At 42.3% G+C, this 17,773-nt stretch overlaps 1 protein-coding gene across 1 annotated transcript; it reads left to right on the top strand.

Moving 5' to 3' along the window:
- Positions 1–6,073: 6,073 nt before the first annotated feature.
- LOC126388657 (uncharacterized) lies at positions 6,074–9,048 on the top strand. The gene is made up of 3 exons (XM_050041877.1): positions 6,074–6,079; positions 7,520–8,319; positions 8,358–9,048. The coding sequence occupies exons 1-3, from the start codon at positions 6,074–6,076 to the stop codon at positions 9,046–9,048; spliced, it is 1,497 nt and encodes a 498-aa protein (XP_049897834.1).
- Positions 9,049–17,773: the final 8,725 nt, after the last annotated feature.

Here is a 17,773-nt window from a genome sequence, read left to right as displayed (position 1 = left end):
GAAGAGGGATCCCTCCTCAGTTGCTCTTCCTGAGGTTTCTACCGTTTTTTTCCCCCGTTAAAGGGGTTTTTTTGGGGAGTTTTTCCTTATCCGCTGCGAGGGTCATAAGGACAGAGGGATGTCGTATGCTGTAAAGCCCTGTGAGGCAAATTGTGATTTGTGATATTGGGCTTTATAAATAAAATTGAATTGAATTGAAAATTGAATTTAACTATCATCACATCTCCAGTCTCTCCATGCCAGCTGGCATTTTACTCTGCCTTTCAGTGTCTTCCCGGTCTTGTCTTAAAGGGAAACTTTGGCATTTTTCAACCTGGACCCTATCTTCATATGTTTTGTGTTGAATGGGAACAACAGTTTTTGAAATTGATCCAGTATTGAGCAAGAGCACTGCTGCTAAACAGGATGCAATATAATCGTCAAGGTAATAGCGCACTGTCATGGAGGTTCACTAAAAGTGTGTTTTTGCTGGAGACAGGCTCAGATTGTTCGTGTCTGACATTATAGAGAGCACCCTACAGAGAAATATTTTTTTCTTTAACTTTTGCTTGATCTGGTCCATTTGTTATTGTTTTCCTGTGACAACTCAACTCTCCAATGACTTCAGAAGAAGACTTCCCCTTTAGAGAGACTTAATTGGATGACAAACAGACCAGATCAAGCGAAAAATATTGTTATTTCTCTGTAGGGTCCTTTCCATAATGTTGTCAGATACAAACAATCTGAGCCCATCCGTGGCAAAGCAAGCACTGTAAGTGTAAGTACATTGATGGTGCGCTGTCGCCCCAAAGGATGATTGGTGGTCTCGCTCAATACTGGACCAATTTTTCACCTGGACATAAAAACATGGAAAAATAGGGCTGAAAAATACTAACTTTTTATTTTAAGTGAGAGTGGAATTCTCGTCATTCTCTGCTTGCACCCATTAGTGCTCCACACTATTTGTGTGATGCCACCTGATTCTTTTAACCTTTACGAACACATCTACACTGTTCAAAGACATGCCTTTAGCTCAAACTATGACAATTAGACCCAGATTGCAAATTACCAGAACTTTTCTTCACTGACCCAAATGACTTTAGAAGTTTTACTACACAGCACAAACACCATGACTTGATTTTCTAAAGAGAGAGAGAGGGAGAGAAAAAACAACAATACAATCTCCAATGAAAGCAAAAAAAATAATTTTCTGCTGTTCAGTTCCACACAAAAAAACCCCAAATAGAGTGGAACAGTATAGCTCAGTAACACAGAACAATTTGTTTTATATGGGCCCACATAAGCCCCGAGCTTCCTGTTTTCACAGCTGAATAGAGTGGCATGGCAAGCCGTAATGTGTCAGAGCCAGCCATGTCATTCAAGAACAAAAAAACACGAGTAATGAAAGCCAAAATGACAGCAAAGCAGCAACTCTCTCCTGGAGCCAAAAGGGAAAATGACACCAGGGCTGTGGCCCGCGTGCTGTGACACATGTCGTGTCACTGGCTGTGAAATTACTTCATCCCTCTGTTTTGCCTGAGGAGGACAGGCGACCCGAGTGGAGAACTGGACTCCTTTGAAGGCTGAGAGCTGTGATTTAGTGCTGAACTTTAAAAGGACTGCTGCTTTCCTAGGCACTGGGCATTGGTGGTAATAAGGAGGATATGAGGGAGCATTGGAGGAAGGATATGGGGGAGCAGAGGGCACTGTCTGGGCACTGGCCCCTCTGTGCTCCCTGTTATTTGAGACAGTGGGAATGCTGTGAAATAGCCTGTCTCATTACAGCTAAGCCCCTCTGGAACAGGTACGCTCCCAATGGACACTAGAGATAAAAGGCTGTCTCTATGATACCTTCACTGCCTGACTGAGCAGAGGAACCAAAGAAAATCGCTTCTATTCACTTAGATTTGAGAATGTAGGGAACACAAAAAAGGTTATGTATCTTTTTTAAATACATTAAAAGCTCAGTCAACAACAGTGGAATGACGTGGTAATCGATGTGTAAAATAATGGACATAACCACTGTGACGTCACCCTCTGGTTTGTGGACTCCCATTTTGAAGCCTATAGTCTGACATTTTGGCTGTCACCATCTTGGAATTTTGAAGCCAGAAGTGACCATATTTGGATGAGAGGGTGGGGATAATCCTAAAGCTAGCTGATAGCTTAATTAGTAATTACTGAGGTGTTTAACTTTGATAACAGGTGAGAGAAGAGGATTCCCACACACTGTCCTGTTACTTAAAAAAAAAACCAAAACCTTGATTAGAACACTGTTTGCTTAAAAAAGTTCATTTATTTTTTAATTTATTGCGAGTAATAGGACCTCTCTTACTTGTGGACTTTTTCCTGCGACACACCTGTCCACAAGTTTATGAAGGTGTGCATGAGCCTCCACATTCAAATATTTAACTTGATAATGCTAATGTTAATGCTAGTTTTGGCCACCAAATAAAAGTTTAAAATCATTAAAAAAAAAAAAGAAAAGAAAAAAAAATTACTCACTGGAAAAAACTGAATATCCGACTTATTTGAGAGTCTTTTAGAACAACAAAATACTGAACAAGCCTTTTTTAGGCAACCAAAATGTTAAAATTAGCGTTAGTGAAATGAAAACACACTGATATAGCAACAGCGAACTAACAGCTAGCCTATACTGTGTGAATATGGGGTTACCACTTGGTTACGTTATCGAACCAATGTTCTTGCTTTGGTAGTGACGTGGCAATGCACAGCACCCACCTGTCACCCAAAGTGGCCATGCCCATGTTGTTAGTTTTAGAAGGTCGAATTAATTGAGGTAGGTGTTTTACTGCTAGATGACCTTTAACCTCTTCTCAGTCGATGCCGTGAGAGGTTTTCATTCAGTCTCTTGTCCACAGTTCTTGCTGTCTCACTAATGCAGTGTTCCCCACAGCAGTCACATGTGGGTAACCTGGTGTGAACATCAGTACAAAATCAACTGGGAGGCACACAGTTGTTTATTTTACATCCATTAAACTTCATGGATGTAAAAAATTTCTAAAATCAGCTGTGATAAAGTTTGAAGATTATCAGTCCATTAGCCTACAGTCTGTACCCTGCTGCTGCTTTTCAGGTAGATTTTTGGTTATATTCATCCTGAAATGTGTCACATTTGTTGTCCAGGAGAACTGATTTGACCCCAGTGCTCCTGTATAGAGGACTTGTCTTGAGGCCTGTCAGTCATGCCACTCAGCAGGATTTGTTACCACTCAGATGGGATGCAGTCTTCATGGCTGATGATTTACCTTTGTAAACATCAATGTTATTTTAAGAAGCTTTGCGAAAAACTTCCTTAAGTAACTGAACCTTTCTGAGCACCAGTCTGGGGTTTTCTGTTTATCTTGGACATCACTGTGTTGTACCTCTGTCTTCAGCTTGTACTGACTTTTTGCCCGTGAAGATTTGAAGTGTTTTTTCCCCCCACATCAATACTGCGCATTAATACACCCTCAGTAACTACACCGACTTAGTTAAATATGATTTTATATGATTTTTAATATGATTTTATTATTTATTTATTTATTATTATGATACGACTACTCTGAACGATACTGCTTATAGATCTGGTACTTTAAATGGTACTCTTATCGGTCCTTTTGGGTTTGTTTTTGAAGAGAAAAAACAAACAAATTAAGAACAGAATTAAGATTGCTTCATTTTCAGCATTGATTAGAATTTAATTTCAATTTTCAATTTTCTAAAGCCCAATATCACAAATCACAGTTTGCCTCAGAGGCTTTACAGTGTACGACATCCCTTTGTCCTTGGACCCTCACAGTGGATAAGGAAAAACTCCCCAAAAAAACCCTTGAACAGGAAAAATGTTAGAAACCTGAATAAATTACTATTATAGACAATATCATATTTGAGGTGGACCTGGTAACGGGAGATAAACTACAAGCTAGGCGATCGAAAACAGTACATTTCTCCACCTGTATGGTATGGTCGTGTTTCTGCCCTTACATGCAGATGTTGCTGAACTTTTGCCAATAAGCAGTGTAAGCATCAACTCTTGTGAAGTATAACCAAACTTTGGAGCGTTTTGCTCACTCCGCCATTGTCACTGAGAGCAGGGCCTCTGTGTGTGTGTGTGTGACACAGAGTGGCAGAGCTGGCCCCACCCCTCACACACGCAGCAGGCTGTGAGGCTCCGACACAGAGAGCTCTCCTCTGGATTGAATAGCAAAAGTGCAACAGTGATTAATGTCTTAATCTTATTGCAAATTAGAAACGGAGTTGGAGAGATAAAAACTGTACAAGATAACATATATGAAACCTAAATGACCAAGAAATATGTCTTCTGAATTTCTCCAATACTGATAGCAGAACCGTAAACGTCTGAGCTTATCAATACTACGGTCTTTAATAATTCGGCCCCGGGGCCCGTCTCATTTATCCAGTCCTATCCTCAGTACTCCCTGAACACATGCAATTTTGCTTAAACCTTAGAATTTTAACACTGAAGTGAAACTTATCTATGCTGTCTTCAAAGCCAGACTCCATTGACAAAACAGTCATTTTACCCGGCTGAACAAGAGAGCTGCTGCTCCACCGCTTCCTCAACTGGTAGTTAGTTTGTGTTTATGTGACTTTGGTGAATTTGAACTAACCCTTTAAGTTGCACAATAACACAAACTAACAGATCTGACTGACTGAAGTCTTGGCTCAGCTGTGACATACATGACTAAGCAAAACTGCTTTTAGGGCCCCAAATGTTTGATGGATAATCATAGTATGTTCCTGTAAAGTTGTCTTTTATGTGACTGTCTGCAGAGTCATTTCAAATCTTAGCAGACAGACAGCAGAGAAGAGAACAAGTATTTTTCACTCAGCACATACCGAAGGTGATTTACACAACAGCAAAAGCACTGAACGTGTGCTGCAAAAAGTTTGACAGTTGAGGCAAAGGTTGTCTCATCACGGCGACTGCACTCTGAGTACCACATCCTCCTACTCTCCAGTCACCCTGACACCTAGTCTACATTTACTGATGACACACTGCAGTTGGCTATGGGTTCTGGGTGACTGGCTCAGAGACTGGTAGCCACTTTGTTTGTAAAGATAGCGGAAGAGAGTCTCAAGTGTCAGGGAGCTAGAGAGAGGGGCCAAAGAAAAAGAGAGTGTCAGCATGAAACAGAGACTTCTTTGGCCGAGGAATCTTGACGAATTGTGTCGGGCTGTTAAATAGCGGAAGGACCCAGCTTCTGAAACCCACAGCAGGGCCAAGGGGAAAGCCCATGGGCCTGACCAGCTTCAGTCTGCATCCTTACAGTCCAAATGTCACAAACAATATGAAACTTCTTGATGCTCGACTACAGTAAAACACTGCTCGTGAAATTAAATGCTGCACAGTAAATGTTGACTGGGATAAATGACTAGCTGAACGACTTTCAACAGACTTCTGGACTGATTTTTTTCCCACATGGCTAGTGGGGCTTAACACTGGCAAATTCAATCACTCTAGTGTGTCCATTTTTTTTGCCCATCCATCCAGCACTTTGGCCCAGAGCAACATGACTCAGGCCAGATTGTCATAACCCTTGGTGGGATATTCATGGAGATCCCTGGCTCTGACCTTTCAGTTGGCATCTATCAAAATGTCCCTTGACCAAAAACTTTGGTCCGTGTTCAACATTTTGGGAAATATACTTATTCATTTTCTTTCTGAGAGTGAGACGAGAAGATGGATATCAATCTCATGTTTGTGTGTTAAATACAAAGCTGGAGTCAAGATGTGGTTAGCTAAGCATAAAGGTTGGAAGCAGGACGAAGCAGTTAAGCAGTGTCACGATTAACAATAATTTACCAGTTGCAGGTATATAGGGCCATATGAAATCTGTTTTTTTCAGGTTCTGTTTTATTTTGTAACAAATTTGTATTTTCTGTTAATTTTTTCTGAATTCTGTGTTTTAAGCTTATCGTGGTGGATAAATAGAATTTCAATAGTTCAATGAGAACATATTTAAACTTTAATACATATCAATACATTTTTAATGTACAATAACAGCCATAGTTTCAATAATTCTATGTTTTCCCTCGCAACTTAGTATTATTTCTTATTTCATAAGGGATGCTGGTAATGTGTTGCTTCCTGTAAGTATAATCCAGCTAATCGCATTTCCACATATGCATTTACACTGTATTAACATCTTATATTGAAAAGCAGACATAGTCATATGTGTATCCTGGCCTGCTTCAGTGCCTTAAGGCAAAGGGTCAGAATAGGTCTACTTCAATCCCCCAACTTTAGGAGCAGACGCTGCCTCTGGATGACCCGAGAAGCACAAGAGGACAGGATTTGTCCTAGCTTGGTTGATTGCAAAAAAGACTGCGTTTGAGCTCATGTTTGTTGTCGCTTGCATATCTGTGATCAAACCTGCCAATGCTAAAACTGAGACAAGAGACAGGCAGAACAGAGCAAAGCCTCGGCAGCAAACTGGGTTGTCGGAGGCCCTGCTGGTGTATTTGGGGAAGTTGAGCCCTGCCCTTGATGCAACTCACAGAGAGCAGAGGGCAGACGCTACATACTGTCATGATCCTGGGTTTTTGTTTATATTCTGTTATCCTATGGACTTTGTTTTGGAGTTTTCTGTTTGTGATCCTTGTTTCATGTTATTCGTTCATGTTTAATCTGCTTCCCGTTTTATTTTGTAGATTCTCTCCTCATGTGTCGTGACTGGTTTTACTTCCTGTCTTTGCGTGTTTTCCTGCCTGTTTCCTGTCACACATGTCTTGTCAGTCCTTCCCTGTTCCCAGAGTCTTCCCTTCACACCTGTTCTGTATAGTCTTGTTTGTTCCACCCTGGTGTTCCTCAACAAAAAAAAAAAACCCCAAAAAAACAAAAAAAAACCCTGGTGTTCCTCTCCATACCCTTGTTGTTAGCCAATCCCAATGTCCCTCCTTTTGCTCTCCTAATCCAGCTGTGTCTTGTTCTTGGGATTCATTTTCTGAGTATATATACCTGTGTGTTTCCCTTTGTTCTTCGTCAGTTCGTCCTGTGTTCGTTCATGTGTTCATCCCAGTCTTCATGGTGTCGTTTCTTCCTGTTTGGTTTTCAGTTTAGTTTTGGTTCTTTTTTCATTTGGACTTTGTTACCTGCCTGATCTGTATGTTGTTGTTTTTTTATCAGCTTTATTAAAGCTCGCCTGTTGTTAAACCTTAAGCTTGCTCGCTGGTCTGCATTTGGGTCATTCCTGCACTGATTTATGACACATACAGTACATACCAAAACATTGTGGCATAGTGCTGTTCTTTCATCTTAGGCACTATGAAAAAAATGCTTATAATAATAGGGAAAATATTGTATATTATGAATTGCATCCATATTTTGGCAAGTTCCAAAAAACTGCACATTTTACAGTTGATTCAATTTTTACTGTCAAATTCCATGATGCCTTATATGTTTTCTGAATTGCAGAAATCATAGGGCCCTAGATATAGTGGCTTACTGCTACAAGATGCTTATTCAGTGGGCATATCACTGCTGCTGACCTGACAGCAGAATGTATGCACCCAGATTCCATCTGTGGGAGAGAAGCCAGTTAAGAGCCTGGGCAAGATCTATGACTGCACCTTGAAGGACACCGCAGCACTCCAAGCAACATCAGAGGAGTTGGGAACCTGGCTGACAGCAGTGGATAAGTCAGGATTACCAGGCAAGTTTAAAGCATGGATCTACCAACATGGCATCCTGCCACGACTTCTCTGGCCACTGCTGGTCTATGATGTGCCACTGACCACCGTGGAGTGCTTCGAGAGGAAGGTCAGCTGTTTCCTGCGGAAGTGGTTGGGCTTACCACGAAGCCTCAGCAGCATCGCCTTGTACGGGAGGAACAACAAGCTGAAACTGCCCTTCAGTAGTCTGACAGAGGAGTTTATGGTCACCCGAGCAAGAGAGGTGCTGCTGTATAGGGACTCCAGTGACGTCAAAGTCTCCTCGGCTGGCATAGAAGTAAGAACCGGCAGGAAGTGGAAGGCTCATGAGGCAGTCAACCAGGCTGAGTTCCGCTTGCAACACAGTGAGCTGGTGGGAACAGTGGCGTCCGGACGGTCAGGTCTCGGGAGCAACCCAAGACCTCACCTCATCAAGGCCCAGGGAAAGGAAAGGCGTCAGCTGATCCAGGAGGAGGTCCGAGCAGGGGTGGAGGAAGCCCGCTGCACTAGGACAGTAGGGATGCGGCAGCAGGGGGCGTGGACCCGATGGGAGGAGGCAGCTGACCGGAAGATATCGTGGACAGAGCTATGGCGATCTGAGCCACACCGGATCAAGTTCCTCATCCAGTCGGTGTACGATGTCCTCCCAAGCCCGTCCAACCTCTTCCGCTGGGGCCTGGCTGAGAATCCACTGTGCCCTCTCTCCGCTGGGGCCTGGCTGAGAATCCACTGTGCCCTCTCTGTCAGAGTGCTGGATCACTGGAGCACATCCTGAGCTGCTGCCCAAGGGCGCTGGGGGACGGGCGCTACCGCTGGCGCCATGACCAAGTGTTGCGGGTCATCGCAGAGGTCATCAGCACAGGGATCTCCACCAGTAAACACCAACAACCAACAAGGCAGTCCATCGCCTTTGTTAGGGCTGGGGAGAAGCCACAGCAGTGCCGGAGTCAAGCAGGGGGGCTGCTGGCAACAGCTCGAGACTGGCAGCTGAAAGTCGACCTAGGGAGACAGCTCAAATTCCCGGAGAACATCGCAGTGACCACACTCAGGCCAGACATGGTCCTGGTGTCAGAAACAACTAAGCAAGTGGTCCTGCTGGAGTTGACTGTTCCCTGGGAAGACCGGATGGAGGAGGCCTTTGAGAGGAAGAGGGCCAAGTTTGAGGAGCTGGCAGGCGAATGCCGAAGCAGAGGATGGAGGGCCCGATGCAACCCCATCGAGGTCGGGTGCAGAGGATTCGTAGGCCAGTCTCTCATCAGAGCACTCAGGATTTTGGGAGTGAAGGGACAGCACAACAGAAGAGCCATCAAAAACATCACTGACGCGGCAGCAAAGGCGTCCAGATGGCTGTGGATCAAGCGGGGAGATCCATGGACAACTAAAGCTACTTAGACACAAGCCGGGACTGATCACCCCGGCTGGGTCGCCTGGGCGAGGGTGTCTGTTGTGAGACCTGAAACACCCAGTGAACCCAGGATACAACACTGATGATGTGTCTAAGTTGCACTGAAAGTGTATTTTAGAACTATGGCTCAGTTAAAATGCTCAGTGCTTCCCTGATACTTGGTACTTATATGAACTTGATGTCTTTGGAAAGTTAAGAGACTTGTTGAAATTAATCAAGTCAACTTTTCTTACTTTACTTGCAGAGGTCCATGTATGTGATGTTTATAATATGGAGTTCCACTCATCATGGAATGGTAAAAGTCAATCAACAGACTGTAGTATTTCTACCTCCACCTCTTAGTACCAGATCTGTGTGCTAGGTACCCCAACAGCGGGTTGACCAAAAATGAGGACGGTAAGGAACAGCTCCATTGGTACCATCTACAACTTTTCACAGTAGAAAGGAAAAAAATACTGCTTGGTGGAAACAGGGATTTAGTCGCAACAGTCATGTCTTGGTTTTGTATTTGTTGACCACATTTTTAAGTCTCAAACTGAGTAATTTTGTGATACTCCTATAGAGGTATTATCATTTCATAAATACTTTCTTGCATAAATTAACAGGTGTTAATCACTTTTTTTTAATATGTTTAATTTCAGTGTCTGATATTATTAAGAATGAAAAGATCATTGCTCTTTGAAAGGGTGTGTGTGTATTATTATTCCATTAGCCTATATTGTCATTATATCAGTAGCACAAAATTGTCTCAAAATGACAATAATATCAATTATCGCAATTATTTCTCGGACAATATACCTTCTAACAAAAGCAGTTATCGCAAAAGGTCTATTTATTGATTAGTTGGTATCAATTAATATAATATATACAACATTTAATGACATTTGAATGCGGCATGGTGGTGTGGTGGGTTCCATGAGGGTTCCTGGTTAGATCCCGGGTGGGAGCCCTTCTGTGCGGAGTTTACATGTTCTCCCTGTGTCAGAGGGGGTTTTCTCTGGGTACTCCAGCTTCCTCCTACAGTCCAAAAACATGTAGGTTGGGGAAAGGTTAATTGGTGACTCTAAATTGTCCGTAGGTGTGAATGTGAGTGTGAATGGTTGTCTGTTGAAGTGACAAAAATCGGTGCCTGGAATTGGGCCTGGCGGCTCCCGATCCCGTCCTCCTTGTTTCTTCTAAAAAGTCTTCTGCTGTCAATTCAGTATCTTAGGTTCAGCTGGCAGGTACTTAAAAAAGGCACTGGAGATAGGCAGAATCTGATGCAATCGAGTTTATTGTGTTCACAGGCAACAACACAGACAAACTCATGAGTCAGCCTCCGGAGGACGACTGACTTCTGCTTTCGGTGCTCTGGCTTATATGCTGGTGGAGGTCGAAGAGATCTCCACCCATTTCTGTAGTCCTTCCCATTTCGATCCGTTTCTACTGGTGGCAGACTTTGCCTATGTTCTGGCTCAAACTGGAATCTGCCACCAGTATTTCCGGAATCGCTCTCACTCTATTTTTTAAAAACATGTGATCTCTGGGGACTCTCATGCTACAGTCCCTCGTGCTTCCGTGTAATATGACTCATTACATGTACATCAAGTAATACAATCATTTGAGTGTGTGTGTGTGACCTTTCTTGTGTAATATAACTCTTAAGTGCATTAGGCCGTACAATCAAGTGAGTGTAATATAATTCTTAAGTGCATTAGGCAGTACAATCAAGTGAGTGTTCTATCTTCTTTCACACAGCACGTGGTAACTTGTATGAGTGTCACTGTAAGTTCACAACATCATGTGAGTGTAGGTTGGTGCATTATATCATTACACAGCGCGTGATAGGTTATATGAGTCAATAAGAGTTCACAACTGAGATGTCACTAAGAGTTCACACAGTTACATTGCATATTATGTATAAATGCAGTATTAGTTTTTTGTAGAAGTCTACACACTAACATGGTTATATAACTATTTGTATCTTACCCAACTTATGTGGTCTTAACACCTGATGAGGGTTTTGACTTTTACACTACACTGTCTCTATGTGTTAGCCCTGCGATAGTCTGGTGATCTGTCCATGGTGTACCCTGCCTCTTGCCCAATGTCAGCTGGGATAGGCTCCAGCCCCCCAGCGACTCTCAAGAGGATAAGCGGTTAGAAAATGGATGGATGGATGAATGGGATGACCAGTGGCGGTTCTAGCCTAAATGTATTTTCTATATAGCGCCAGATCACAACAGAAGTCATTTAAGGTTACCTTTCCTATAGAACAGGTCTATACCTTGTCCTTTTATTAAACAAATTCAATAACCTTATGTTATGTATCTTATTTATACCACGGCATGTCATTTCTGTCTCTACATGGTCACACCTTTACAAATCTCCTCTGCTCTCTGTATCTTGCACAGCGGAGTTCGGCCCCAATGCACACACACACCAACACACAGACACGTGTGCACACTTACAGGTGAGTACAGTAGAGCGCGGCTCGATCGCATTTTCCTGACCGAACCGACCTGAGTCAGACGCAGTTTGTTACCTGACATAGCCTAGTTATTGTTAGCACCACCTATAGTTTTGCAAAAAATATATTTAGAATGGTAGATCTAGTTCACATCTAAGGTTCAAAATTCTGTTTCATGTGGAAGATTCGCTGGGGAGATAATGTGTTTTTTCCAAAAAGGACATTGTACAATCTAATATAACCAAAAGGGTTCCAACACCATGATGCTTGAATTTTATATGAAAAACACTCCAGGTGTACCATGTACTAACCAGCTGAAGCTCCCTCCATGGTCTAGAAAATGACATGCCACCTCTCAAGCCCTTGCTGAGGTTATGAAACCCTATTGTGGATAATATAGTACTTCATCAAGTCAATTTTGAGGGATACATGCTATTTAGAAAAAGGTGTAAGTATCCCACATTGTACTGCCTTTTACCATTGTGAAATCTCAGCACACAGTGGCATTGGCCCAGGCACCTGCAGTGTTAATGTCTTTCACACAGTGGAGACTGGCTGCCTCTCGATCCCTCCGCTGTCATTTCCATCATTTCTCCTATCAGACTCTCTACTTAGCCCATCTTCTCCAGTTGAAAGTCCCTGAGGTGAAGTACACAATCATTTCCACGGTACTACTCCCTCCATCCCGTGTCATTACTCCTTGTATCGCCCTCCCTCTCTCTGCTGCCAGTCCTCACAGGTAATACTGAGCTGACAGCTTTCATTCCTGCTCCAACAAAGATCACAGGAGACAGAGAGGGGGCTGAAGCTCAACCATCGCAGTCATCTCCCCTTTGACTCGCCGTCAACTCGTCATGCCACAACTGTAGCAGCAGACAGGGAGACCAGACTGGTGTCAGTGCTCACATATCAACTCCATTCAGGCCTGGGACAATTGGGATGTCTCGCTGTTGTCTGGGGAGAGGCTGGTTAGGGGATGTGCTGGGAGTTCCATGGCTAAGGACTGTAGCTTAATGACTCAAAATACCGACAAAATACTATACCATACTAATTTACTTTGCCAAATATGTTTTGCAAGAATTGCTACATGGATTTCATTCTCTGCCAGCATTTTTTCCAGTCATGTTATTTACAATGACACTTTTACCCCAGGTTCAAGCAGGTGATTCTCATTATCATAATTTTGGCGCTCCAACCTTGTGAACTGGGGCTTCATCTTTGATAAAGGACATTTAAAGAGCCTTACAGTCTATGCTGTGTCACCCCCTATTACCACCTAAGTTCCAGAGCACTGAATCACCACCCATGTCCATTTAGTTCAGTAATGTAAAAAGGTCGAATGTTACACCCCCATGAGGACTGCCCAATGTTCTGATGACCTAAAATTCTGAAACTGTTAGTCTGAAAAATGTCCCATTGGACTGAAAGCTTATTTCTCCATTAGCCTTATCTGAAGTCCCTTTTTTTTTTAGAGAATACACATTCCCTGCAGTTAAACAACCCAATCACCAGAAAAGAAAATTTACATTTTTGTAAACCACGGATACATTACATTTATACATTCTTTTGATGCAGATCTTACTATATAATGATGAAAACTGTCTGTGGGTGTGTATGTGTCTATTCCACGTTTTTCTCCTCACTGAATTGGTCAATCAATGTGAAATTTAGCACAGTGGTAGAGGGTCATGGGAGGATGCGAATGAAGCAATATTACATCAATTGGCCAAAGGGGGACGCTATAGCAACCGACTGAAATTGCAAACTTTGAATGGGCATATCTCATGCCCCGTATGTCGTAGAGACATGAAACTTTGCACAGAGATGCCTCTCCTCATGAGGAACAAATTTGCCTCAAGAACCCATAACTTACGGTCATATAGATTTTCCGCCATTTTAAATTTTTTTAAAAACACTTCAAATCGATCTCTTCCTAGGAAGTTTGACCGATCTGCATGAAACTCGGTGAACATAATCTAGGGACCAATATCTAAAGTTCCCTCTTGGCAAAAGTTGGAAAACTTACTAAAACTGAGCTTCTATAAGGCAATGAATATTGCGGAGGGTGTGGCTCATCACATAAAGGTGTATAACATCTTAAGGGTTTCACCGATCACCACGCAACTTTGTAGGCATATGACCACACATAATCTGAGGGGGACTGACCCAATTAAACAAACAGAAAAATGCTTAAAAATGGCTAAAATGCGACTGATCGCTGTGGCTCCCCCTGTGGCCGAATGATTTTTTTTTTTTTTTGGTATGACTAAGTCATGGTATGGTATGCTGTACATAATCACGAAAACTGTCCATGTGTCATCCTATCAGTTAGGATCAGTTAGTTTCTACTCCCTGACATGGTCAATCTATGTGAAACTGCACATAGGCACTGAGGATTGGCATAGGTAGACAGATCGCTGTGGCTGCAATCGTACTATCAAATTCACAAAAAGCCTGTCTGAATACGTTGCTCTTCTTAATGGGTTCAGTTGACTATTTAATCTGCAATTTCCTATGACCTGTATCCCAAACACACACCATGTGAAACTGTATGTGGGAAGCTGTGCACTCAATGGGTATGGACTAGTACTTTATTAATCCCAGAGAGGAAATTCAATTTTTTCACTCCGTTGTCATTAACACACAGGTCCAAACACACACATGCACAAACAGGACCTATACATGCAAAAAGTGGAGAGATGTCAGAGTGAGGGGGCTGCCTTGGTCAGGCGCCCCAAGCGGTTGGAGGGGGTTCGGTGTCTTGCTCAAGGGCACCTCAGCAGGGTTCAGGAGGTGAACTGACACCTCTCTAGCTACCAGTCCACGCTCCATATTTGGTCTGGACAGGGACTTGAACAGGCGACTTCCCAACCCAAGTCCCTATGGACTGAGCTACTGCCACCTTACTGAGGGGAGTATGTATTTTCGGAGACTTTGGAGAAAAGTTTGTTTTTGGGATAGCAGTCTGCTGGAGAAATGGTCTTTTGGTTCAATGGGACATTTGTTGGACTAATGATGTTTCAGAATTTTGGCATGCCATTTTCAGAACAATGACATGACACTAAACCCACTGTTGGCTATTTCAGCCTATGGAAAAATGTTGACCAACAAGAGTTTTGCAGATTGGATTAAGAATGAGGACCTACCTTCACAGCTATCTAGCTACATGTTTGAAAAAACAAAGCTGTACAGGTTGTTACTTAGAAATAACACTTAAATCAACATATTTGTTTGCTAGTTGTGAAAAATGCTAACTGTTCCTGGAAACCATCATCAAAGCCATGTAAATTGGATACGTCACTGGCTCCTGATTGGTTTGGGCAATAAAACCCAACAAGAAATGGGTAAACAAGCTCATGATGTTAGCCTGAAAAAATGAGGTGAAAAAAATTGCAATTCTTGGTCAAAGACATGGTCATAGATAAAAGGAGCTTTAGATGTTGGAAGACTGTACAAAACAAAAAATATGGTAGCATGCCCAAGTTGCCAGGAGAAGAGTGTTGTAAGACTAGAAATACATGACAGTAAATGGTTTGCAGCTCCTTGAGTAACCTTTTTATGTTGAGTAATAATTTTTAAACATGTATTTCTTACTTTACATTTCTCACGAAAGATATTGGGCATGGAAGTTGATTCTTGACTTTGGCCTGACCTTCACCCATGAGGTCGTTGTGCTTCCCATTTGAATGTTAAGCCAAACCCTGTTATTAATTTCTAAATCCAACCATTTGTGGGTGTTGGCTAAATTCAACCACGTGTGTTTGATGTTGAAGGAAAAAAAAAGGTTAATTTGCGGTGTTGTACCGATGTAGTAGGTTTATTTTGAAAGAGACTGTATGCAAACTGTACATTTCCTGTGAAAAAGGAAGTGTATTTTGAAAACACTCAATGTCTGTAACAGGCTGAACTGTGTCCCAGAATCTCAACAACCAATGCACCCAGGGTATCTTGCACATCATATGTCAACATGGAAAGTCCATGACCAAATGTCGATATGTGACAAGGTCGGAGTGAGAATTTGTTCTCCAAAGGCCCACTTTTTTAAGGGTTTCAACTGGTTCTCACAGTCTTCATTGGGACATGGAATTTGCCTAGGTTCCAGATGTTTAATCAAGACCACCATCTTTCCTTGACCTTAACTTAGTGATATGAGTTGTTTAAAAATAAGATGAATGTAAAAGTTTATCCTTGTGAACTGCAGACTGCAGGCTGCAACTGAAAGCTCCTGTAAACCACCAAGTGGATCTTTGAACTCAGAGACCTGCTCTGGCCTGCTGAGAGACAGCTAGTAAGAAAAGTGGGGAAAGACATTTACAGCAAGAGAAAAAAACCTTGGCAATAGGGAATTTGTTGTTCATTCCAGTCCCTGTCCCGAGGTAGAACACACAACCCCGTCTCTCATTCTCATCGAACGACTGTTTAAGACTAAAAACAAACCCTTCAACTGAGCCTGCACCACTTTCCCCTTCTTCCTTTAAACCTCTAAATCCTTCAATAATAAAAACAGAGCTGCGAGGCACATGTCGTCCTCGCAGCCCTGCTTTACTCTGAGCCTCTCCCAAACATCACAATTCCTGAAGTGAATCTCTGCTTTGTGCAAGAGACAGCCTCATTTCAGTCCAGCTCTCTCCAAAACTTGAAAGTAATTTAGTCCCGGGGAGTTTTTGAAACATTTATGTGGGCTGGGCCATGCATATTTCATCAGAGGGCGGTAAAGTTTAAAGTAGGACACGCCTACTGTAGTGCACGCACGCTGAGACTAACAGCTCCATTGTTCTCAGTCTTTTCACAGTACAGTGGCCATGGAAAATACTTTCTGATTGCCTGAAAACTCAAATGTCATTGCTGTCAACGCTGTAAGCAATACTAAACATCAGTGAGCAAGGTATACTAAACTGCAGGAAACCATGGCAACAAGACATTTGCCACAACACCAGCAACAGTGACAACAGAAAGCAAATGTAGTGCAAACATTTTGCCTCTTTGTGTAAAGGTCTTGCCATGTCTGAATAAAGCCACAATGAACAATCATGTGACAGACATTTATGTCTGAATGATAAACACAGAGGTATATTATTATAAGAAACAAATGAAACCAGCCATGTTGCTATGTCTGAAGAGCACTAATGACAATGTTATCATGCATGTTTGTCCATCAAAATAAACACATCACATAACTCTTCTCCAGTACAACACATAATGACTCCATACTTGTCAGATACAGCAGCTTGGTCAGTGCTACGCTTCAAACTATGACGCTCTCTGCACCCCTCCAGCATCAGTTTTGGATGCTCACATATGTGCTCATTACATGCTACAGTATCATTTCAAAATAAACTCCCGTGTTGACAGGAAATGTTGGTTTTGGCAACTACTTTGGATACTTGGTTCATTTAAGAAAAAAGATTATGGTGTTGGTTGAAATGAATACATTTGTTACACAACTTTACTCACACAAGTCAAGAGGTACATATGAGACATATGTGATGTGATAGATATACATAACGCTAACTAAGTAACGTAGTTAAAAAAAAAAAAAAACACCTCAACATTGATCTTGGTTTACACACAGCCCCTAGGGGGGCCTCAAAGAGAGCTACCAAATTATTTTTTGGTAATTAAATTAGTTTAAACACCCCATTAACAACAAGTCGCTAAATCACACCTACAATTGACCTATGGCTAAGCCCCGCCCCCCCTCCACTCACTCGGACAAAATATCAACATTCAGTGACCGGGCGCTATGGCAGGTGTCACAGTACACGGCATTTCGCAGGAGGCAATTGATGATTTTTGGAGACATAACGATCAAATTTTGGTGCATCAAAGTGCCACTGAAGTAAAGGTTTTTGGCTCAGAATATGAGAAAAGGATAACGGCCTTTTTACCATCTTTACCAAGAGTGTCTCTCCGTTAGTTTGGTGCTACAGTATTTACACTGAATCATTCAGCATAACGTTTGCCAACCTTTGTTATCTCTGCCATTACAGATAAGTTAATGAAGCTAAGCTCCAGAAGTTAACGTTAGCTTAACTAGAGCCCTTTGGACAACAGCTAACAATGATGTACGATCACCAAAGTACAAAACTAGAACAAAATAGGCTAATGAACTCCCAGCAAACAAGGTGACATGATGAACAACGCAGCTAGGAGCTAACGTTAGGCTAACTTTAGCTAACGTTAGCTAGAGATGTTAAAGATAACTTTATATTTCTTTCCAGCAAAGTGACAATATGTTGCCTCAAACACGATGTTGACTTACC

Source organism: Epinephelus moara, chromosome 4 (assembly GCF_006386435.1).
Source record: "Epinephelus moara isolate mb chromosome 4, YSFRI_EMoa_1.0, whole genome shotgun sequence".
Classification (NCBI taxonomy): Eukaryota; Metazoa; Chordata; class Actinopteri; order Perciformes; family Serranidae; genus Epinephelus; species Epinephelus moara.
Note: the sequence above shows the minus strand (reverse complement) of the source record. Positions and strands in the feature narration are given on the sequence as shown.